This window comes from Salvelinus namaycush, chromosome 2 (genome assembly GCF_016432855.1).
Source record: "Salvelinus namaycush isolate Seneca chromosome 2, SaNama_1.0, whole genome shotgun sequence".
NCBI classification, from domain to species: domain Eukaryota; kingdom Metazoa; phylum Chordata; class Actinopteri; order Salmoniformes; family Salmonidae; genus Salvelinus; species Salvelinus namaycush.
The window spans coordinates 80,790,198-80,817,697 of record NC_052308.1 but is presented as its reverse complement, the minus strand read 5'-3'; the positions used below and the strand labels follow the sequence as shown (position 1 = coordinate 80,817,697).

The 27,500-nt window shown below is 39.3% G+C and overlaps 1 protein-coding gene across 1 annotated transcript in view; it reads left to right on the top strand.

Annotated features, from left to right (window-relative positions):
* Positions 1 to 853: 853 nt before the first annotated feature.
* The window catches only part of LOC120023821 (keratin-associated protein 4-3-like), a 31,988-nt gene continuing 5,341 nt past the window's right edge, over positions 854 to 27,500 (top strand). Inside the window, exon 1 of the mRNA XM_038967941.1 lies at positions 854 to 1,324. Coding sequence (XP_038823869.1) covers positions 854 to 1,324 — 471 coding nt within the window. The remainder of the gene's footprint in view (positions 1,325 to 27,500) is intronic.

The following is a 27,500-nucleotide window of genomic DNA, read 5'->3' as shown; positions in this document are numbered from 1 at the left end:
GCTCGACCGGTGAAGGACACTGTCTACCGGTGTATGGTAGACACTAGACAGTGTCCCCCCCTTCTTCTGTGGGGTTTATTGGCAGCTGGCATCCAACGTTATTGTGCATTAACGCCACCTACTGTACTGGAGCGCCACCACCTCCTGCCTGTCCTCCTGCCTGTCCTCCTGCCTGTCCTCCTGCCTGTCCTCCTGCCTGTCCTCCTGCATGTCCTCCTGCATGTCCTGCCTGTCCTCCTGCCTGTCCTCCTGCCTGTCCTCCTGCCTGTCCTCCTGCCTGTCCTCCTGCCTGTCCTCCTGCCTGTCCTGCCTGTCCTCCTGCATGTCCTGCCTGTCCTCCTGCCTGTTGTCCTCCTGCCTGTCCTCCTGCCTCTCCTGCCTGTTCTCCTGCCTGTTCTCCTTCCTGTTCTCCTGCCTGTTCTCCTGCCTGTTCTCCTGCCTGTTCTCCTTCCTGTTCTCCTGCCTGTTCTCCTGCCTGTTCTCCTTCCTGTTCTCCTTCCTGTTCTCCTTCCTGTTCTCCTGCCTGTTCTCCTTCCTGTTCTCCTGCCTGTTCTCCTGCATGTCCTCCTGCCTGTCCTCCTGCCTGTCCTCCTGCCTGTCCTCCTACCACCTGTCCTCCTGCCTGTCCTCCTGCCTGTCCTCCTGCCACCTGTCCTCCTGCCTGTCCTCCTACCACCTGTCCTCCTGCCTGTCCTCCTGCCTGTCCTCCTTCCACCTGTCCTCCTGCCTGTCCTCCTACCACCTGTCCTCCTGCCTGTCCTCCTGCCTGTCCTCCTGCCTGTCCTCCTGCCTGTCCTCCTGCCTGTCCTCCTGCCTGTTCCCCTGCCACCTGTCCTCCTGCCTGTCCTCCTGCATGTCCTCCTTCCACCTGTCCTCCTGCCTGTCCTCCTGCCACCTGTCCTCCTGCCTGTCTTCCTTCCACCTGTCCTCCTGCCTGTCCTCCTGCCTGTCCTCCTTCCTGTCCTCCTGGCACCTGTCCTCCTGCCTGTCCTCCTGCCACCTGTCCTCCTGCCTGTCCTCCTTCCATCTGTCATCCTGCCTGTCCTCCTGCCACCTGTCCTCCTGCCTGTCCTCCTGTCACCTGTCCTCCTGCCTGTCCTCCTGTCACCTGTCCTCCTGCCTGTCCTCCTGCCACCTGTCCTCCTTGCACCTGTCCTCCTGCCTGTCCTCCTGCCACCTGTCCTCCTGCCTGTCCTCCTGCCACCTGTCCTCCTGTCACCTGTCCTCCTGCCTGTCCTCCTGTCACCTGTCCTCCTGCCTGTCCTCCTGCCACCTGTCCTCCTTGCACCTGTCCTCCTGCCTGTCCTCCTGCCACCTGTTTAATGTTTGGTATACTCAGTGTATGTTAAATAATAATAATAATAATAATAATAATAAGATATTTCAGTTATTGAAATAAGAATACATTAAAAAAAACATACAAACAGTCGTTTAAGGGGTAAATGGGAATCAAACAGCAAAGTGGTCAACCCGCCACTTGTATGGATGAACAGCTGAGGGACGGGGCTGGAGAAATGTAAGGCCTCAGACTCACTAGGTGGTGCTGTTAGTCTAATAATGTATACCAGTCCAGCATCCTAACACTGTGACGTTCAGCAGAAAACAACGTTTTGGGATTGAGAAACATGCTATGTGGAACACATATGGCTCTCTTGACATGTTAAAGAAGGAATCATGTTGGCTTGGGTTTCTATCTGGGTTTCATGGGTTTCTATCTGGGTTTCATGGGTTTCTATCTGGGTTTCTTGGGTTTCTATCTGGGTTTCATGGGTTTCTATCTGGGTTTCATGGGTTTCTATCTGGGTTTCATGGGTTTCTATCTGCGTTTCTTGGGTTTCTATCTGGGTTTCATGGGTTTCTATCTGGGTTTCATGGGTTTCTATCTGGGTTTCTTGGGTTTCTATCTGGGTTTCATGGGTTTCTATCTGGGTTTCTATCTGGGTTTCATGGGTTTCTATCTGGGTTTCATGGGTTTCTATCTGGGTTTCATGGGTTTCTATCTGGGTTTCATGGGTTTCTATCTGGGTTTCATGGGTTTCTATCTGGGTTTCATGGGTTTCTATCTGCAACGTTCAACCACGTTTGGCGACTGAACGTGAACCCTGGTATGCAGGGCTGCCATGCTGTGGGGGGAAAACAGATTGCATTTTCCTGCGACATAAATCAAAACACTTTGGACAAAGTAGATGTCCTAATCCTAACCAATTTGCCAAAACTATAGTTTTTTAACAACAAACTAGTTTTAATGACTCCAACCTAAGTGTATGTAGACTTCTGACTTCAACTGTAGATTAATTAATGCCTGATCTTTACCGTGGAGATGTTTTAAATATATCCCAAACCTTAACCCTTAACTTATATATTAATTAATGCCTGAACTTTACTGTGGAGATGTTTTAAATCTATCCCAAACCTTAACCCTTAACTTATACATTAATTAATGCCTGAACTTTACTGTGGAGATGTTTTAAATCTATCCCAAACCTTAATCCTTAACTTATACATTAATTAATGCCTGAACTTTACCATGGAGTTGTTTTAAATCTATCCCAAACCTTAACCCTTAACCTATACATTAATTAATGCCTGATCTTTACCAACCGTGAGGAGCCTGCGTCCGTAACAGCAGCAGCTGTAGAAGTAACCCAGGCTGTCAAAAACACCTCCAGTTTGACGATTGGACCAGCTTTTTCCGGCCTCTGATTTTTCCCATTATAGCTTTACTTGGTTCACTGACTACTACTACTATTACACACACACACACACACACACACACACACACACACACACACACACACACACACACACACACACACACACACACACACACACACACACACACACACACACACACACACAGAGAATCAAAGGTATGTATCCCTTTTTGAATACCGTCTTTATCAATTCTAATATTATTCTTCTGAATAGACTGAGCTTCAATATGTCTCTACCTCATGAATACAGATCAGACAGTGAAGAATATCCATGTCTATAATAACTATGAGATATCCATGTCTATAATAACCATCAGATATCCATGTCTATAATAACCATCAGATATCCATGTCTATAATAACTATCAGATATCCATGTCTATAATAACCATCAGATATCCATGTCTATAATAACTATCAGATATCCATGTCTATAATAACCATCAGATATCCATGTCTATAATAACTATCAGATATCCATGTCTATAATAACTATCAGATATCCATGTCTATAATAACTATCAGATATCCATGTCTATAATAACTATCAGATATCCATGTCTATAATAACCATCAGATATCCATGTCTATAATAACCATCAGATATCCATGTCTATAATAACCATCAGATATCCATGTCTATAATAACCATCAGATATCCATGTCTATAATAACTATCAGATATCCATGTATATAATAACCATCAGATATCCATGTCTATAATAACTATCAGATATCCATGTCTATAATAACCATCAGATATCCATGTCTATAATAACTATCAGATATCCATGTCTATAATAACTATCAGATATCCATGTCTATAATAACCATCAGATATTCATGTCTATAATAACTATCAGATATCCATGTCTATAATAACCATCAGATATCCATGTCTATAATAACCATCAGATATCCATGTCTATAATAACCATCAGATATCCATGTCTATAATAACCATCAGATATCCATGTCTATAATAACCATCAGATACCCATGTCTATAATAACCATCAGATATCCATGTCTATAATAACCATCCATCAGATATCCATGTCTATAATAACCATCAGATATCCATGTCTATAATAACCATCAGATATCCATGTCTATAATAACCATCCATCAGATATCCATGTCTATAATAACCATCAGATATCCATGTCTATAATAACTATCAGATATCCATGTCTATAATAACTATCAGATATCCATGTCTATAATAACCATCAGATATCCATGTCTATAATTACCATCAGATATCCATGTCTATAATAACCATCAGATATCCATGTCTATAATAACCAACCATCAGATATCCATGTCTATAATAACTATCAGATATCCATGTCTATAATAACTATCAGATATCCATGTCTATAATAACCATCCATCAGATATCCATGTCTATAATTACCATCAGATATCCATGTCTATAATAACTATCAGATATCCATGTCTATAATAACCATCAGATATCCATGTCTATAATAACTATCAGATATCCATGTCTATAATAACTATCAGATATCCATGTCTATAATAACCATCAGATATCCATGTCTATAATAACTATCAGATATCCATGTCTATAATAACTATCAGATATCCATGTATATAATAACCATCAGATATCCATGTCTATAATAACTATCAGATATCCATGTCTATAATAACCACCCATCAGATATCCATGTCTATAATAACTATCAGATATCCATGTCTATAATAACTATCAGATATCCATGTCTATAATAACCATCAGATATCCATGTCTATAATAACTATCAGATATCCATGTCTATAATAACCATCAGATATCCATGTCTATAATAACCATCAGATATCCATGTCTATAATAACCATCAGATATCCATGTCTATAATAACCATCAGATATCCATGTCTATAATAACCATCAGATACCCATGTCTATAATAACCATCAGATATCCATGTCTATAATAACCATCCATCAGATATCCATGTCTATAATAACCATCAGATATCCATGTCTATAATAACCATCAGATATCCATGTCTATAATAACCATCAGATATCCATGTCTATAATAACCATCCATCAGATATCCATGTCTATAATAACCATCAGATATCCATGTCTATAATAACTATCAGATATCCATGTCTATAATAACTATCAGATATCCATGTCTATAATAACCATCAGATATCCATGTCTATAATAACCATCAGATATCCATGTCTATAATAACCATTCATCAGATATCCATGTCTATAATAACCATCAGATATCCATGTCTATAATAACCATCAGATATCCATGTCTATTTTAACCAACCATCAGATATCCATGTCTATAATAACTATCAGATATCCATGTCTATAATAACCATCAGATATCCATGTCTATTTTAACCAACCATCAGATATCCATGTCTATAATAACTATCAGATATCCATGTCTATAATAACTATCAGATATCCATGTCTATAATTACTATCAGATATCCATGTCTATAATAACCATCCATCAGATATCCATGTCTATAATAACCATCAGATATCCATGTCTATAATAACCATCCATCAGATATCCATGTCTATAATATCCATCAGATATCCATGTCTATAATAACCATCAGATATCCATGTCTATTTTAACCAACCATCAGATATCCATGTCTATAATTACATCAGATATCCATGTCTATAATAACCATCAGATATCCATGTCTATAATATACCAACCATCAGATATCCATGTCTATAATAACATCAGATATCCATGTACCTATAATAACTATCAGATATCCATGTCATAATAACCATCAGATATCCATGTCTATATAACCATCAGATATCCATGTCTATAATAACCATCCATCAGATATCCATGTCTATAATTACCATCAGATATCCATGTCTATAATAACCATCAGATATCCATGTCTATAATAACCATCAGATATCCATGTCTATAATAACCATCAGATATCCATGTATATAATAACTATCAGATATCCATGTCTATAATAACCTTCAGATATCCATGTCTATAATAACCATCCATCAGATATCCATGTCTATAATTACCATCAGATATCCATGTCTATAATAACCATCAGATATCCATGTCTATAATAACCATCAGATATCCATGTCTATAATAACCATCAGATACCATGTCTATAAAATATCAGATGCATGTCTATAATAACTATCAGATATCATGTCTATAATAACTCATCAGATATCCATGTCTATAATAACCATCAGATCCAGATATCCATGTCTATAATAACTATCAGATATCCATGTCTATAATAACTATCAGATATCCATGTCTATAATAACCATCAGATATCCATGTCTATAATAACCATCAGATATCCATGTCTATAATAACCATCAGATATCCATGTCTATAATAACCATCAGATATCCATGTCTATAATAACCATCAGATATCCATGTCTATAATAACCATCAGATATCCATGTCTATAATAACTATCAGATATCCATGTCTATAATAACCATCAGATATCCATGTCTATAATACCATCAGATATCCATGTCTATAATAACCATCAGATATCCATGTCTATAATAACCATCAGATTACCATGTCTATAATAACCATCAGATATCCATGTCTATAATAACTATCAGATATCCATGTCTATAATAACCTATCAGATATCCATGTCTATAATAACCATCAGATATCCATGTCTATAATAACCATCAGATATCCATGGTCTATAATAACACCATCAGATATCCATGTCTATAATAACCATCAGATATCCATGTCTATAATAACCATCAGATATCCATGTCTATTAATAACCATCAGATATCCATGTCTATAATAACCATCAGATATCCATGTCTATAATAACCTATCAGATATCCATGGTCTATAATAACTATCAGATATCCATGTCTATAATAACTATCAGATATCCATGTCTATAATAACTATCAGATATCCATGTCTATAATAACCATCAGATATCCATGTCTATAATAACCATCAGATATCCATGTCTATAATAACCATCAGATATCCATGTCTATAATAACCATCAGATATCCATGTCTATAATAACTATCAGATATCCATGTCTATAATAACCATCAGATATCCATGTCTATAATAACCATCAGATATCCATGTCTATAATAACCATCAGATATCCATGTCTATAATACCATCAGATATCCATGTCTATAATAACTATCAGATATCCATGTCTATAATAACCATCAGATATCCATGTCTATAATAACCATCAGATATCCATGTCTATAATAACCATCAGATATCCATGTCTATAATAACCATCAGATATCCATGTCTATAATAACATCAGATATCCATGTCTATAATAACCATCAGATATCCATGTCTATAATAACCATCAGATATCCATGTCTATAATAACCATCAGATATCCATGTCTATAATAACCATCAGATATCCATGTCTATAATAACTCATCAGATATCCATGTCTATAATAACCATCAGATATCCCATGTCTATAATAACCATCAGATATCCATGTCTATAATACCATCAGATATCCATGTCTATAATAACCATCAGATATCCATGTCTATAATAACCATCAGATATCCATGTCTATAATAACTATCAGATATCCATGTCTATAATAACCATCAGATATCCATGTCTATAATAACCATCAGATATCCATGTCTATAATTACCATCAGATATCCATGTCTATAATAACCATCAGATATCCATGTCTATAATAACTATCAGATATCCATGTCTATAATAACCATCAGATATCCATGTCTATAATAACCATCAGATATCCATGTCTATAATAACCATCAGATATCCATGTCTATAATAACCATCAGATATCATGTCTATAATAACCATCAGATATCATGTCTATAATAACCATCAGATATCCATGTCTATAATAACCATCAGATATCCATGTCTATAATAACCATCAGATATCCATGTCTATAATAACCATCAGATATCCATGTCTATAATAACCATCAGATATCCATGTCTATAATAACCATCAGATATCCATGTCTATAATAACCATCCATCAGATATCCATGTCTATAATAACTATCAGATATCCATGTCTATAATAACCATCAGATATCCATGTCTATAATAACCATCAGATATCCATGTCTATAATAACCATCAGATATCCATGTCTATAATAACCATCAGATATCCATGTCTATAATAACTATCAGATATCCATGTCTATAATAACCATCAGATATCCATGTCTATAATAACCATCAGATATCCATGTCTATAATAACCATCAGATATCCATGTCTATAATAACTATCAGATATCCATGTCTATAATAACCATCAGATATCCATGTCTATAATAACCATCAGATATCCATGTCTATAATAACTATCAGATATCCATGTCTATAATAACTATCAGATATCCATGTCTATAATAACCATCAGATATCCATGTCTATAATAACCATCAGATATCCATGTCTATAATAACTATCAGATATCCATGTCTATAATAACCATCAGATATCCATGTCTATAGTAACCATCAGATATCCATGTCTATAATAACCATCAGATATCCATGTCTATAATAACCATCAGATATCCATGTCTATAATAACCATCAGATATCCATGTCTATAATAACCATCAGATATCCATGTCTATAATAACTATCAGATATCCATGTCTATAATAACCATCAGATATCCATGTCTATAATAACCATCAGATATCCATGTCTATAATAACCATCAGATATCCATGTCTATAATAACCATCAGATATCCATGTCTATAATAACCATCAGATATCCATGTCTATAATAACCATCAGATATCCATGTCTATAATAACCATCAGATATCCATGTCTATAATAACCATCAGATATCCATGTCTATAATAACCATCAGATATCCATGTCTATAATAACCTATCAGATATCCATGTCTATAATAACCATCAGATATCCATGTCTATAATAACCATCAGATATCCATGTCTATAATAACCATCAGATATCCATGTCTATAATAACCATCAGATATCCATGTCTATAATAACCATCAGATATCCATGTCTATAATAACCATCAGATATCCATGTCTATAATAACCATCAGATATCCATGTCTATAATAACCATCCATCAGATATCCATGTCTATAATAACCATCAGATATCCATGTCTATAATAACTATCAGATATCCATGTCTATAATAACTATCAGATATCCATGTCTATAATAACCATCAGATATCCATGTCTATAATAACCATCAGATATCCATGTCTATAATAACCATCAGATATCCATGTCTATAATAACTATCAGATATCCATGTCTATAATAACCATCAGATATCCATGTCTATAATAACCATCAGATATCCATGTCTATAATAACTATCAGATATCCATGTCTATAATAACTATTAGATACCCATGTCTATAATAACTATCAGATATCCATGTCTATAATAACTATCAGATATCATGTCTATAATAACCATCAGATATCCATGTCTATAATAACTATCAGATATCCATGTCTATAATAACTATCAGATATCCATGTATATAATAACCATCAGATATCCATGTCTATAATAACTATCAGATATCCATGTCTATAATAACCACCCATCAGATATCATGTCTAAAATAACTATCAGATATCCATGTCTATAATAACCATCAGATATCCATGTCTATAATAACAATCAGATATCCATGTCTATAATAACCATCAGATATCCATGTCTATAATAACCATCAGATATCCATGTCTATAATAACCATCAGATATCCATGTCTATAATAACCATCAGATATCCATGTCTATAATAACTATCAGATATCCATGTCTATAATAACCATCAGATATCCATGTCTATAATAACCATCAGATATCCATGTCTATAATAACCATCAGATATCCATGTCTATAATAACCATCAGATATCCATGTCTATAATAACCATCAGATATCCATGTCTATAATAACCATCAGATATCCATGTCTATAATAACCATCAGATATCCATGTCTATAATAACCATCAGATATCCATGTCTATAATAACCATCCATCAGATATCCATGTCTATAATAACCATCAGATATCCATGTCTATAATAACCATCAGATATCCATGTCTATAATAACTATCAGATATCCATGTCTATAATAACCATCAGATATCCATGTCTATAATAACCATCAGATATCCATGTCTATAATAACCATCAGATATCCATGTCTATAATAACTATCAGATATCCATGTCTATAATAACCATCAGATATCCATGTCTATAATAACCATCAGATATCCATGTCTATAATAACTATCAGATATCCATGTCTATAATAACTATTAGATACCCATGTCTATAATAACTATCAGATATCCATGTCTATAATAACTATCAGATATCATGTCTATAATAACCATCAGATATCCATGTCTATAATAACCATCAGATATCCATGTCTATAACAACCATCAGATATCCATGTCTATAATATCCATCAGATATCCATGTCTATAATAACTATCAGATATCATGTCTATAATAACCATCAGATATCCATGTCTATAATAACCATCAGATATCCATGTCTATAATAACCATCAGATATCCATGTCTATAATTACCATCAGATATCCATGTATATAATAACTATCACATATCCACATCTATAACAGTGGTGATTTTAGCTTGTAAATCTTGGTGGGGAAATCTCCCCAAAACGTTTTCAGATGCATGCCAGCAAAGCCACTACACAACACACCATAACACTAAACAATACATTAATTGCACTATATAGCGGTGACAAGCGGTACCCAGAAACTGTTAGGGCCTCCACATAAAGCTGTCCCAACAGCAGAACTTTCTTTTCAGTACCATGGAGTGACTCCTTACCACTGCTACACCTGGCTATCAGCAGAGTCTTGTCTGGCAGTGAAACAGTACATTCAGCCTCATTTACTGCCTTTTAAAAAACATAGGTGATATGGCTGACTTGTTTAAGCAGTATGGATTCTACAGACAATTGAGATGTACAAACTTCGCCATAAGAGAAAGACGAGCGCATACATTACTGAGTGAGCTAGGACGGATGTAGTCAATATAACTATTTGTTCAGCTCTTTTGAAATGTGCAGCGACAGAAGTCAGAACATGGGCCGTTTTTACAGTGCTCTCCCTGTACACCAAGTCATAACTGTAGGATAAATAAAGAGTGCATATAACCAGACAATGAAAGCTCTTACAATATTCAATGATTACATTCCTCTAAAACAGGTTATAGGCTACATGTGCACCACCAAGTCAGAACAGTAGGCTAAGTTATGAGGGGGAAAGGGACCACATTATTAGGGTGAAGGACATTGGCTACAAACAGCTAATTACACGACATACACTTAGTATTACATTCTTAGCTACAGTATACATATCGCGCTGGCATATTACATGATTAATGCATTAGCATACAATACATTTTTGGACTCACCTTGTTGCACTGTGCTCACTTTAACAGGAAGGTGGCGTGTCGGTCCTTCTTGTGGGCAAATTTTGTCATCAAACTTTTTCTTCAAAGTTTGTCATTCTCTGGATTTATGCTTTCAAGACATCTGGGAACTTGAAAAAACAACGACGTCGAGTTGGAACTCCGAGTTGGATGACCGTTCAAAACGTATTTTCCCAGTTGGAGCTCGTTTTTTTCAGAGCTCGCTGTTGTCTTGAACTCACTGAAGTCTGAGATTTCCCAGGTGTGTCCCCATGAGTGACAGAACATTGAGCCAATCATGGCGTAACTACAGACCATTACCAACCCCTACGCTCCGTCTTTCCCTGCTGGCTGCCCCACCACCACAGAAAGCACTGAGCTAGGCTGAACACTTGCATTTTGGAGCTGCCTTACTCAAGAAAGCAAAAAGGAGACAAAGTTTGTATGCAACTTTATTCACTTTATTTAACTCTATGATATTACAAATATCACATTTACATAAGTATTCAGACCGTTTACTCAGTACTTTGTTGAAGCACCTTTGGCAGCGATTACTGCCGTGAGTCTTCTTGGGTACGACGCTACAAGCTTGGCACACCTGTATTTGGGGAGTTTATCTCATTCTTCTCTGCAGATCCTCTCAAGCTCTGTCATGTTGGATGGGGAGCATCGCTGCAAAGCTATTTTCAGGTCTCTCCAGAGATGTTCGATCGGGTTCAAGTCCGGGCTCTGGCTGGGCCACTCACGGACATTCAGAGACTTGTCCCGAAGCCACTCCTGATTTGTCCTGTTGGAAGGTGAACCTTCACCCCAGTCTGAGGTCCTGAGCGCTCTGGAGCAGGTTTTCATCAAGGATTTCTCTATACTTTGCTCCGTTTGTCTTTCCCTTGATCCTGACAAGTCTCCCAGTCCCTGCCGCAGAAAAACATCCCCACAGCATGATGGTGCCACCACCATGCTTCACCGTAGGGATGGTGCCATGTTTCCTCCAGATGTGATGCTTATCACTCAGGCCAAAGAGTTCAATCTTGGTTTCATCAGACCAGAGAATCTTGTTTCTCATGGTCTGAGAGCCTAGGTGCCTTTTGGCAAACTCCAAGCGGGCTGTCATGTGCCTTTTACTGAGGAGTGGCTTCTGTCTGGCCACTCTACCATAAAGGCATGATTGTTGGAGTGCTGCAGAGATGGTTGTCAAAGATCTCTCTGTACTTTGCTCCGTTCATCTTTTTCTTATGTTTTTTATATTTAAACTTCTTACGGCTGAGATCCCGTTAACGGGATCGACTTGACAACAGCCAGTGAAAGTGCAGGGCGCCAAATTCAAACAACAGAAATCTCATAATTAAAATTCCTCAAACATACAAGCCTATGGATTGAGTAGAATATAATAACTTTATTGTGCCAAGGATGCAAGTCCTATATACATGTACTGTAGTTATTACCACGCATGAGATCCTCACATTGTAGCCTGTACATTGAATATATTCACTGATCATGTACTCTTCCTTGGCAAATAAAGGTGCGGTTCAGGTATGAATCTCTGTGAGACAATATTTGTCAGTCATATCCAATACCAGGTGTATCAAACTCCATTCTTTGAATGATGCTGTGTCTGCATGTATGTATTACAAGTATACACGTCAACAGTGTTTACCACTCCTGCTCCTGGGACATCAATGATTACACATTGTGACTATGCAATAGAATAGAAACATGATTTAAGTAACAGCTGATTTGTAATTCAAATATACAGAAAAACAGTACACTACACTTCCTACGCATATCTACCTCCCTTCATCTGCATTAACTGAGGACACAGGACAGGTGTGGTTTTCCAATGAGATACTTCATTTCAACCAGTGGAGAATGTGAAACGCTTTATTGAAAGAAGTTCATTATCCAGGTGTTATAAAGACATAATAAATGCATTATAAATATTATAATTGTAATATTATATTATAAATATAAGTTCAATCTGTACTTCAATGCACACATGGTGTGCGTTATTATTAAACAAGAGGACAAAAGAGGAGGTGGGGAGAGAGGTGTAGAAGACAGAAAGGGAAAGAGGTCAAACAGAGGAGCAGGGAAGACAGCGTACGATTAATGAATTACAGTGCTACCCTAATATTCTCTCAGTTCATCACAATTACATAGTGCCTCTAGCGGTGTCTCCTAACCAGCCTTGGGCCCCCAGTCCCCTATCGTAAGAGCGGGTGAGGTGGCGATGACGGGACTGGCTTCCTCTCCCACATCAAAACATACCTGCAGACGAGAGACAGATGGATAGAGAGAGAGAGAGAGAGAGCATGATTAAGCCTTGTTTTTTTTTATTCTAACACGTTCAGTCATCATAATCATCAGGAGGTGAAATACAAAACTGACCTTGGATCATTAACTCTGGGACTACTGCATCTATCTGTATTTCAATGTAAAGCATCTCTTTAATAATACTTCCTGTATAATATAAACTGACCTGGGATCATTAACTCTGGGACTACTGCATCTATGTCTGTATTTCAATATAAAGCATCTCTTTAATAATACTTCCTGTATAATATAAGGATAATATCCCTTATAACAAATCATGATACCATTGGGTAGATAGATACATGTTCATGTGTAGCATGTGACAACAGCAGGATCATATCAAGGACAGCATCACAAATTAATATACAAATACAACTTGAAGCTTGATGATGAGTTGATCATTTGAATCAGCTGTGTAGTGCTAAGGCAAAAACCAAACACGTGCACCCCTTTGAGTCCCCAGGACCAGGACTGAGAACTGCTGCTCTTCATTGGGACCTCTTAATCTGCAGACAGGCTCTCTGTATCTGAGGACAGAAACCTCACAAGAAATAGACTACACAAAAGTACCTGCTCTATCCAGAATAGCCTCCTCTCTCACAGCTGGGCCTGCTATCCTTTCAACCTCCTCCAAAAAATACAAATGTTTTCCATTATCAAGAGTGGCACTGGAGCTAAAACAATATCCCACATAGTGTGGGAGGATTGCACTTAAAAAGGCTGGAGACCCATAACTAATCGAGGAGCATGCATATATATGTCCTGACCAAAAGATGAGGAGTCAGTGGTAGTGTTCACTTGACGTTGCAGCACAGCAACATTCTCAGTAGACAGAGGGCATGGGATGTCAGGAACAATGACTCCATTGTCAGTAGACAGAGGGCATGGGATGTCAGGAACAATGACTCCATTGTCAGTAGACAGGGGGCATGGGATGTCAGGAACAATGACTCCATTGTCAGTAGACAGAGGGCATGGGACGTCAGGAACAATGACTCCATTCTCAGTAGACAGGGGGCATGGGACGTCAGGAACAATGACTCCATTGTCAGTAGACAGAGGGCATGGGATGTCAGGAACAATGACTCCATTGTCAGTAGACAGAGGGCATGGGATGTCAGGAACAATGACTCCATTGTCAGTAGACAGGGGGCATGGGATGTCAGGAACAATGACTCCATTGTCAGTAGACAGGGGACATGGGATGTCAGGAACAATGACCCCATTGTTAGTAGACAGAGGACATGGGATGTCAGGAACAATGACTCCATTGTCAGTAGACAGAGGGCATGGGACGTCAGGAACAATGACTCCATTCTCAGTAGACAGGGGGCATGGGACGTCAGGAACAATGACTCCATTGTCAGTAGACAGGGGGCATGGACGTCAGGAACAATAACTCCATTGTCAGTAGACAGAGGACATGGGATGTCAGGAACAATGACCCCATTGTTAGTAGACAGAGGGCATGGGATGTCAGGAACAATAACTCCATTGTCAGTAGACAGAGGACATGGGATGTCAGGAACAATGACCCCATTGTTAGTAGACAGAGGGCATGGGATGTCAGGAACAATGACTCCATTGTCAGTAGACAGGGGACATGGGATGTCAGGAACAATGACTCCATTGTCAGTAGACAGAGGACATGGGATGTCAGGAACAATGACTCCATTGTCAGTAGACAGGGGACATGGGATGTCAGGAACAATGACTCCATTGTCAGTAGACAGGGGACATGGGATGTCAGGAACAATGACTCCATTGTCAGTAGACAGGGGACATGGGATGTCAGGAACAATGACTCCATTGTCAGTAGACAGAGGACATGGGATGTCAGGAACAATGACTCCATTGTCAGTAGACAGAGGACATGGGATGTCAGGAACAATGACTCCATTGTCAGTAGACAGGGGACATGGGATGTCAGGAACAATGACCCCATTGTCAGTAGACAGAGGACATGGGATTTCAGGAACAATGACTCCATTGTCAGTGTTTCCAGATTCCAGATGATCCTCCTAATAAAGCAGGTCCTCCGCCTGCTGAATCTGGAACGCTCAGAAGAAACAAATCTGTATTAGTGATGATAAATATGGCAGCAACAGGGGCTTGATAGTCCAGTGAAAATGGCTGAGTTTTTACGTCGTGTACATCTGAAAATTAGTAGCTGACATCTTAAGTTTTTTTTAAATTAATGCATGTGAGACAGGTTCTATGTACAACAAGACAGTCAGAGAGGAAAAGAGAAAAATAACACAGAATAGTTTAATTACCTCTGGTTATGGACACTTTTGTCAGCAGTAAAGCAGTAAAGCTTCCACGGCCTGATCCTCGGACAGTGAACATACATCTGGGAATATCTACATTTTCTCGCACTCTGAAAGTAAAGAAATAAGATATTTTTTATAGATATGAAAACAGTAACTGAGATATGACCGTTCAATCTAAAGCAGCAGATGTCGTTTCCAGGATACGTCAAAACAGCACGGAAAGCTTATCTTCTGGCTGCAGCCCGAGGCCGCCCACAATATGACAACAGCCACTTCAAGTGCAGGGCGCGAAATTCAAAATATATTTTTTAGAAATATTTAACTTTCACACATTAACAAGTCCAATACAGCAAATGAAAGGTACACATCTTGTGAATCCAGTCAACATGTCCGATTTTTAAAATGTTTTACAGCGAAAACAGCACGTATATTTATGTTAGCTCACCACCAAATACAAAAAAGGACAGACATTTTTCACAGCACAGGTAGCATGCACAAAGCCAACCTAACTAACCAAGAACCAACCAAACTAACCAACAAACAACTTCATCAGATGACAGTCTTATAACATGTTATTCAATAAATCTATGTTTTGTTCGAAAAATGTGCATATTTCAGGTATAAATCATAGTTTACATTGCAGCTACAATCAGAAATTGCACCGAAAGCAGACAGAATAATTACAGACACCAACGCCAAATACCTAAATACTCATCATAAAACATTTCTGAAAAATACATAGTGTACAGCAAATGAAAGACAGGCATCTTGTGATTCCAGCCAATATTTCCGATTTATTAAGTGTTTTACAGCGAAAACACAATATAGCATTATATTAGCTTACCACAATAGCCAGAAACACAAGCCATTTCCCAGCAGCAAAAGTTAGCGATCATAACAAACCAGTAAAAGATATATAATTTTTGACTAACCTTGATATTCTTCATCAGATGACAGTCCTATAACATCAGGTTATACATACACTTATGTTTTGTTCGAAAATGTGCATATTTAGAGCTGAAATTAGTGGTTATACATTGTGCTAACGTAGCTACTTTTTCCCACAACGTCCGGATTTTTTTCTGACACTTTTTCTGACACACATATTCTGACCAAATAGCTATTCATAAACATAACTAAAAAATACATGTTGTATAGGAAATGATAGATACACTAGTTCTTAATGCAATCGCCGTGTTAGAATTCTAAAAATAACTTCATTACCACATAAGGCTTACGTTATGGCGACCGAGTGCCCAAAACCTGGGCGCAAAACTAATAGTACACAGTTCGACAGATATATGAAATAACATCATAAAATGGGTCCTACTTTTGTTGATCTTCCATCAGAATGTTGTACAAGGTGTCCTTTGTCAAGAACAATCGTTGTTTGGATTTAGAACGTCCTTTTTCCCTCTTGAATTAGCAAGCGCACTAGCCAAGTGGCGCGAAGCTCTCCTTTCTGAACAAAGGCACACAACGCAACACGCCTAACGTCCCGAATAAATTTCAAAAATCTAATAAAACTATATTGAAAAAACATACTTTACGATGATATTGTCACATGTATCAAATAAAATCAAAGCCGGAGATAGTAGTCGCCTATAACGAAAGCTTTTCAGAAGGCAATTCCACGTCCAACCTCGCGCCTTCCTGAAAACAGGAAATGGGTGACACGTCATTCCAAGAGGATTCATTCCACTTCAGACCAAGATAAACACTCCATTTCTTCTCTCACCGCCTCTTGACATCCAGGGGAAGGTGTATGACGTGCGTGTATACTAATACGTATCATGCCCATTTATAGGCAGGACCTAGAAGAGAGCATCGATTTCAGATTTTCCACTTCCTGGTCAGGAAGTTTGTGCCAAATGAGTTCTGTTTTACTCACAGATATAATTCAAACGGTTTTAGAAACTAGAGAGTGTTTTCTATCCAATAGTAATAATAATATGCATATTGTACGAGCAAGAATTGAGTACGAGGCCGTTTGAAATGGGCACCTTTTATCTGGCTACTCAATACTGCCCCTGCAGCCCAAACAGGTTAACACCAGACTGGTAAAGTGGTTGTCCATTAGGTGATGGGAAATATGCAATATGTATACAAAATAATATACTAAACTTCCTTGAAAATCCATCTATACCACCAAAGATGACAATTTTGTTTCTTGAAAAATGTGTAATTAAAAGTGAAATGTTTACTCTATCAACCTGCTTCATTAATACCAGTTAACGAAGAACAACTCCTATTTCATACATCCATGAAAATGTGTCTACGAATAAGTAAGAATAAAAACGTTAAAATAACTTCTTAGATTTGATGGAGACATTATACATCTTAGTACTGTATCAGTGTATGATTTGTATCAATGTGGACGAGAGACAGGGGAGCAGGAACAAAGTATTTTTGCCAAGCAATGCAACGAAGCTGGATGATTCTGGCAATGATACCTGCACCATCTACATGCTGCAAAGACGTCATTGTCCACAATGGCCCATTGCTCTGAGACTTCCTTTGACCATTCTAAACCCAGCATGGGGCATCCTTGCCTTAACTTCTTGAGCCTATGGGGGCGCCATTTCGACTTAGTAAAAATGAGTTCCCAAATTAAACTGCCTCGTACTCAATTCTTGCTCGTACAATATGCATATTATTATTACTATTGGATAGAAAACACTCTCTAGTTTCTAAAACCGTTTGAATTATTTCTCTGAGTGAAACAGAACTCATTCTGCAGCACATTTCCTGTCAGGGAGTGAGATTTCAGAAATCGAGGTCCCTGTTCTGAGGTCAGTTTATAAGTCCCCATGTAAGCCATCGGGCTACATGCACTGCATACGTCTTCCTCTAGATGTCAGTAAGCGGGGAGAATTTGAATGGAGTGGATTGCGCAATCTGGGACCTTATATAAGACCGTGGAACGGAAGTACCGTCCTTTTCAACGGTGCGCCTGGCGCAAGAAGACATCACAATGGCGTCCTGCAAACGCTTTCGTTTTAGTAGTTCTATATCTCCGGTCATGTTTTTATTCGTTATAGGTGTTAAAGACATCATAAGGTAGTTAATTTAAACCGACTTATAGCAGTTTATAGCAGTTTATTGCGATTTTCTGGGATTTCTTTGTCATGCGCTTTCACGAGGTGGACACCTCTCCAGTTGGTGGCTAACATTAGCGGCTATTTCGACAGGACAAGAGGACATCTTTCAACCCAAAGACGATTGTTCTGGAGAAAGGACACCTTGCCCAAGATTCTGATGGAAGCTCAGCTAATAGTAAGCAGTCTTTATGCTGTTAATTCGTACTTATGTTGACAAATGTTAAATAATAATTCCGCCATGAATTATGGGGCGGTCTCGCTTTAGCGCACGCTGTATTGCGCAGTAACATTCATTTTAAAAATCTAACCCAGCGATTGCATTAAGAACTAATTTATCTTTCATTTGCTGTCCAACTTGTATTTTTTAGTCAAGTTTATGAATAGTTTTCGATTAGAATAGGTGCCTTTCCCAAGATTTCTCCTGACATTTTCTTTGCAGCTTGGCTACTTTTCTCATTGTATAACCACGATTTGTGCCGCTAAATATGCACATTTTCGAACAAACTCTATATGCATTGTGTAATATGATGTTATAGGACTGTCATCTGAAGAATTCTGAGAAGGTTAGTGAAAAAATTTATATCTTTTGGTGGTTTATACGTAATTGCTATGTTTGGCTTGAATCAATGCTGTTGTGATGTTTGCTATTGTGGTATGCTAATATAACGCTATATTGTGTTTTCGCTGTAAAACACTTAGAAAATCTGAAATATTGTCTGGATTCACAAGATCTGTGTCTTTCAATTGCTGTACGCTGTGTATTTTTAAGAAATGTTTTATGATGAGTAATTAGGTAATACACATTGCTCTCTGTAGTTATTCTAGTCGCTTTGGTGAGAGTTGTGATGGTGGCTGCAATGGTAAACTATGATTTATACCTGAAATATGCACATTTTTCTAACAAAACATATGCTATACAATAAATATGTTATCAGACTGTCATCTGATGAAGTTGTTTCTTGGTTAGTGGCTATTTATATCTTTATTTGGTCGAATTTGTGATAGCTACTGATGGAGTAAAAAACTGGTGGAGTAAAAAAAGTGGTGTCTTTTGCTAACGTGGTTAGCTAATAGATTTACATATTGTGTCTTCCCTGTAAAACATTTTAAAAATCAGAAATGATGGCTGGATTCACAAGATGTGTATCTTTCATCTGGTGTCTTGGACTTGTGATTTAATGATATTTAGATGCTAGTATTTACTTGTGACGCTATGCTAGGCTATGCTAGTAGCTTTTCTACTGATGGGGGTGCTCCCGGATCCGGGTTTGGGAGGTGTTAGAGGTTAATGGCCCTGACTTTCTGGCCTAACTCTTCATCTGACATATCAGAGTAGCATTCCCTGACAGACATCTTGTGTTCTTTCATCCTTCTGTAAAAAGAAGCTAACCGTTACACTGTCATGAAATATGATTATATATCTACTATGAAACAAATAGGACATGGGCTTATGAGTTGCCATGAAAGAAAGTTAGATGAATTCAACTGAAAATGGCGAGAACAGGGGTTCGTAGCTACATGTTTTTGGTTAGCTTGAGAATAATAATTGCATGATTTATCATTCTACGGCATGTATGTATGTAAACTCAGCAAAAAAAGAAACGTCCCTTTTTCAGGACCCTGTCTTTGAAAGATAATTTGTAAAAATCCAAATAACTTCACAGATCTTCAATGTAAAGGGTTTAAACACTGTTTCCCATGCTTGTTCAATGAACCATAAACAATTAATGAACATATATATACCTGTGGAACGGTCGTTAAGACACTAACAGCTTACAGAGGATAGGCAATTAAGGTCACAGTTATGAACACGTAGGACACTAAAGAGGCCTTTATACTGACTCTGAAAAACATCAAAAGAAAGATGCCTCCCTGCTCATCTGCGTGAAAGTGCCTTAGGCATGCTGCAAGGAGACATGAGGACTGCAGATGTGGCCAGGGCAATAAATTGCAATGTCCGTACTGTGAGACGCCTAAGACAGCGCTACAAGGAGACAGGACGGACAGCTGATCGTCCTCGCAGTGGCAGACCACGTGTAACAACACCTGCACAGGATCGGTACATCCGAAAATCACACCAGCGGGACAGGTACAGGATGGCAACAACAACTGCCCGAGTTAAACCAGGAACGCACAATCCCTCCATCAGTGCTCAGACTGTCCACAATAGGCTGAGAGAGGCTGAACTGAGGGCTTGTAGGCCTGTTGTAAGGCAGGTCCTCACCAGATATCACCGGCAACAACGTCGCCTATGAGCACAAACCCACCGTCGCTGGACCAGACAGGACTGGCAAAAAAGTGCTCTTCACTGATGAGTTGCGGTTTTGTCTCACCAGGGGTGATGGTCGGATTCGCATTTATCGTCGAAGGAATGAGCGTTACACCGAGGCTGGAGCGGGATCGTTTGGAGGTGGAGGGTCCGTCATGGTCTGGGGCGATGTGTCACAGCATCATCGGACTGAGCTTGTTGTCATTGCAGGCAATCTCAACGCTGTGCATTACAGGGAAGACATCCTCCTCCCTCATGTGGTACCCTTCCTGGAGGCTCATCCTGACATGACCCTCCAGCATGACAATGCCACCAGCCATACTGTTCGTTCTGTGCGTGATTTCCCGCAAGACAGGAATGTCAGTGTTCTGCCATGGCCAGCGAAGAGCCTGGATCTCAATCCCATTGAGCACGTCTAGGACCTGTTGGTTCGGAGTGTGAGGGCTAGGGCCATTCCCCCCAGAAATGTCTGGGAACTTGCAGGTGACTTGGTGGAAGAGTGGTGTAACATCTCACAGCAAGAACTGGCAAATCTGGTGCAGTCCACGAGGAGGAGATGCACTGCAGTTCTTAATGCAGCTGGTGGCCACACCAGATACTGTCTGTTACTTTTGATTTTGACCCCCCCCCCTTGTTCAGGGACACATTTTTTCCATTTATGTTAGTCACATGCCTGTGGAACTTGTTCAGTTTATGTCTCAGTTGTTGAATCTTGTTATGTTGATACAAATATTGACACAAGTTTGCTGAAAATAAACGCAATTGAAAGTGAGAGGATGTTTCTTTTTTTGCTGAGTTTATGTAATACAGTAGAATGTTATGAACCGACACTGAATCGTAAGATCTAACTACTAGCTATGTAGAAGTTGGACGGAAGAACGCCCAGTGCTGCTTACCTGAGATGTCATCATCACACAGTCCTTCGTAGGTGTCCGCTATCACTTCCTTTGTGTCGGAAAGAAAGGCTGAACAGTATTGGTGGTAGCCAAACTGACACTCAAAACAGGGCCAAAATGGAAGGTGGTTGATAGCAAAATTAAATTGGAGTTTTGTTTTCAAATTCATTTTTTGTTCTCAGAATATTTGATTGCAAAACATTTTTTATTACTTTGAAGCCTCGTTTTTGCTTTCAGAACAATTATTTTTGACTGAAAATAAAAATGTTTTGCTCTCGACAAAAATACATCAATTTGTTGCAAGTTGTGGAGGGGGACTAATAGCTTAACAATAGACTATTCAACATAAACTAAAGAATAGTCTAATAGCCGAGCTAGGTGTGAAACTCCCGTCCTATCACAGACCAGATTTGCCCTAACGACCAATGGGGAGTTAGAACACTGATTATGCTTTTGGGTCCCAATGCACTACTGTGTGTAACAATAGTCTTCGTCCTCCTCATCTGAGGAGTAGGAAATGTCGGAAAAATACGCAGCGTGGTGAGTATTCATATTTATTCGAATACTTTTCATCAAGAACGAAAACAATAAACTGAACAAAATAAACGAAGACGCAACAGTCCCAAAATAGTGAACACTAACATAGGAACACACGAACAGGAACAATCACCCACAACCCACAATACAAAACAGGCTACCTAAATATGGCTCCCAATCAGAGACAACGACAAACACCTGCCTCTGATTGAGAACCATACCAGGCCAAACACATAGAAATAAACAAACTAGACATACAACATAGAATGCCCACTCAGATCACACCCTGACCAAACAAAACATAAAAACATACACAGCAAACTATGGTCAGGGCGTGACACTGTGTCTCTAACTGACAATGACTGGGCAATTTAAACCAACTAATAAACTGATAATTGTGCACGACTTCAAATGAAACAAGCAGTGAGCAGGTTTCGAACACTCAACCTTCTCTCCCGAGGTCCAGAGCGCTATCGACTGTGCACCAAAAGCATGCTCAAGCCGCAGAGTCGGTAGAGCGCGTCCTCACGGTAGCTTGCTACTTAACGAAATAAAGTAATGACTTTTCAAATAAGTTACCTTACAAGTTATGTTGACTGACAATTTGTTAGCTACCCTGTCCTTACGGACACATAGCATATCATTACAGCAGTATGTACCGGTATGTTAGCTACCCTGTCCTTACGGACCACATAGCATATCATTACAGCAGTATGTACCGGTATGTTAGCTACCCTGTCCTTACGGACCACATAGCATATCATTACAGCAGTATGTACCGGTATGTTAGCTACCCTGTCCTTACGAACCACATAGCATATCATTACAGCAGTATGTACCGGTATGTTAGCTACCCTGTCCTTACGAACCACATAGCATATCATTACAGCAGTATGTACCGGTATGTTAGCTACCCTGTCCTTACGGACCACATAGCATATCATTACAGCAGTATGTACCGGTATGTTAGCTACCCTGTCCTTACGGACCACATAGCATATCATTACAGCAGTATGTACCGGTATGTTAGCTACGCTGTCCTTACGAACCACATAGCATATCATTACAGCAGTATGTACCGGTATGTTAGCTACGCTGTCCTTACGGACCACATAGCATATCATTACAGCAGTATGTACCGGTATGTTAGCTACCCTGTCCTTACGGACCACATAGCATATCATTACAGCAGTATGTACCGGTATGTTAGCTACGCTGTCCTTACGAACCACATAGCATATAATTACAGCAGTATGTACCGGTATGTTAGCTACCCTGTCCTTACGAACCACATAGCATATCATTACAGCAGTATGTACCGGTATGTTAGCTACCCTGTCCTTACGAACCACATAGCATATCATTACAGCAGTATGTACCGGTATGTTAGCTACGCTGTCCTTACAAACCACATAGCATATCATTACAGCAGTATGTACCGGTATGTTAGCTACCCTGTCCTTACGAACCACATAGCATATCATTACAGCAGTATGTACCGGTATGTTAGCTACCCTGTCCTTACGAACCACATAGCATATCATTACAGCAGTATGTACCGGTATGTTAGCTACCCTGTCCTTACGAACCACATAGCATATCATTACAGCAGTATGTACCGGTATGTTAGCTACGCTGTCCTTACGGACCACATAGCATATCATTACAGCAGTATGTACCGGTATGTTAGCTACCCTGTCCTTACGGACCACATAGCATATCATTACAGCAGTATGTACCGGTATGTTAGCTACCCTGTCCTTACGAACCACATAGCATATCATTACAGCAGTATGTACCGGTATGTTAGCTACGCTGTCCTCACGAACCACATAGCATATCATTACAGCAGTATGTACCGGTATGTTAGCTACGCTGTCCTTACGAACCACATAGCATATCATTACAGCAGTATGTACCGGTATGTTAGCTACGCTGTCCTTACGAACCACATAGCATATCATTACAGCAGTATGTACCGGTATGTTAGCTACGCTGTCCTTACGAACCACATAGCATATCATTACAGCAGTATGTACCGGTATGTTAGCTACGCTGTCCTTACGAACCACATAGCATATCATTACAGCAGTATGTACCGGTATGTTAGCTACGCTGTCCTTACAAACCACATATCATATCATTACAGCAGTATGTACCGGTATGTTAGCTACGCTGTCCTTACGAACCACATAGCATATCATTACAGCAGTATGTACCGGTATGTTAGCTACGCTGTCCTTACGAACCACATAGCATATCATTACAGCAGTATGTACCGGTATGTTAGCTACGCTGTCCTTACGAACCACATAGCAAATCATTACAGCAGTTTGTACCGGTATGTTAGCTACGCTGTCCTTACGAACCACATAGCATATCATTACAGCAGTATGTACCGGTATGTTAGCTACGCTGTCCTTACGAACCACATAGCATATCATTACAGCAGTATGTACCGGTATGTTAGCTACGCTGTCCTTACGAACCACATAGCATATCATTACAGCAGTATGTACCGGTATGTTAGCTACCCTGTCCTTACGAACCACATAGCATATCATTACAGCAGTATGTACCGGTATGTTAGCTACGCTGTCCTTACGAACCACATAGCATATCATTACAGCAGTATGTACCGGTATGTTAGCTACGCTGTCCTTACGAACCACATAGCATATCATTACAGCAGTATGTACCGGTATGTTAGCTACGCTGTCCTCACGAACCACATAGCATATCATTACAGCAGTATGTACCGGTATGTTAGCTACGCTGTCCTTACGGACCACATAGCATATCATTACAGCAGTATGTACCGGTATGTTAGCTACGCTGTCCTTACGAACCACATAGCATATCATTACAGCAGTATGTACCGGTATGTTAGCTACGCTGTCCTTACGAACCACATAGCATATCATTACAGCAGTATGTACCGATATGTTAGCTACGCTGTCCTTACGAACCACATAGCATATCATTACAGCAGTATGTACCGGTATGTTAGCTACGCTGTCCTTACAAACCACATAGCATATCATTACAGCAGTATGTACCGGTATGTTAGCTACGCTGTCCTTACGAACCACATAGCATATCATTACAGCAGTATGTACCGGTATGTTAGCTACGCTGTCCTTACGAACCACATAGCATATCATTACAGCAGTATGTACCGGTATGTTAGCTACGCTGTCCTTACGAACCACATAGCAAATCATTACAGCAGTATGTACCGGTATGTTAGCTACGCTGTCCTTACAAACCACATAGCATATCATTACAGCAGTATGTACCGTTATGTTAGCTAGCTACCTAACGTTAGCAGTTATACATCAAACTTGACAGTATATTAACTACAGTTTATCTAACTACCCAACATTTATTGACTTGATTATTCCCGTCATTCTTAGCTTATCTAAATGGTATAGTCGTTGTGCGTTCTCAATGGACATTCGGGTGCTTTTGTAAATTTGCTCTGGCTATGTACTCCGATTTCAGAGCACTCTTGTCTGAGTGTACCAGAGCGCAGAATAATGAATTTACGAGTGCTCAACACCCGTTGAATGTCAGTGTCAGTAAACATGGGCAAAAAAAGCGTAATTAAATTGTTTCCAGCAGCACAGTTACAATCACCAACGAGCTGGTTAACAAACGAAAACTGCCTAACCAGCTCTGCTAGGGCGAGTAGAATGGTCAGAGTGGTCTCATTTGTGTCTGGAAGTAGCTAGCAAGATAGCCAACATTCGCTCGGGTGCTTGACTGCCGTTGTAAGGCCAGAACGCTCAAATCAACCCTACTCCTCGGCCCGAACGTCCAGTGTGCGCTCCGAGAGCGAAACGGTCCGAATTTACCCAGAGGGTTTTTCATTTTTCATGGAACAGAAACAGCATAATATTAATCAAATAAATTAACCTGTTTGGGCTGCAGGGGCAGTATTGAGTAGCCAGATAAAAGGTGCCCATTTCAAACGGCCTCGTACTCAATTCTTGCTCGTACAATATGCATATTATTATTACTATTGGATAGAAAACACTCTCTAGTTTCTAAAACCGTTTGAATTATATCTGTGAGTAAAACAGAACTCATTTGGCACAAACTTCCTGACCAGGAAGTGGAAAGTCTGAAAACTATGCTCTCTTCTAGGTCCTGCCTATAAATGGGCATGATACGTATTAGTATACATGCACGTCATACACCTTCCCCTGGATGTCAAGAGGTGGTGAGAGAAGAAATGGGGTGTTTATCTTGGTCTGAAGTGGAATAACAGCTCTTGGAATGACGTGTCACCCATTTCCTGTTTTCAGGAAGGCGCGAGAAGGAACCTGGATTTGCCTTCTGATAAGCTGCCGTTATGGACGACTAATATATCCGGATTTGATTTTATTTGATACATGTGACCATATCATCGTAAAGTATGTTTTTTCAATATAGTTTAATCAGATTATTGAAATTTTTTCGGGAGTTTTGCCGTGTTCCGTTCTCTTCCGTTTGTTGACATGGAGAGATTCGTGCCACTTGGCTAGTGTGCTTGCTAAATCGAGAGGGAAAGAGGCCGTTCTAAATCCAAACAACGATTGTTTTTGACAAAGGACCCCTTGTCCAACATTCTGATGGAAGATCAGCAAAAGTAGGAAACATTTTATGATGCTATTTCATATATCTGTCGTACATGTGAACTAGTCGTCGGCGCCCAGCTTTTGGGTACTCTAGCTATACCGAAGCTGTATGTCGTAATGAATTTCATTAAGAACTAATGGATCTATCATTTCCTATACAACATGTATTTTTTAGTTATGTTTATGAATAGCTATTTGGTCAGAATATGTGTGTCAGAAAAAGTGTCA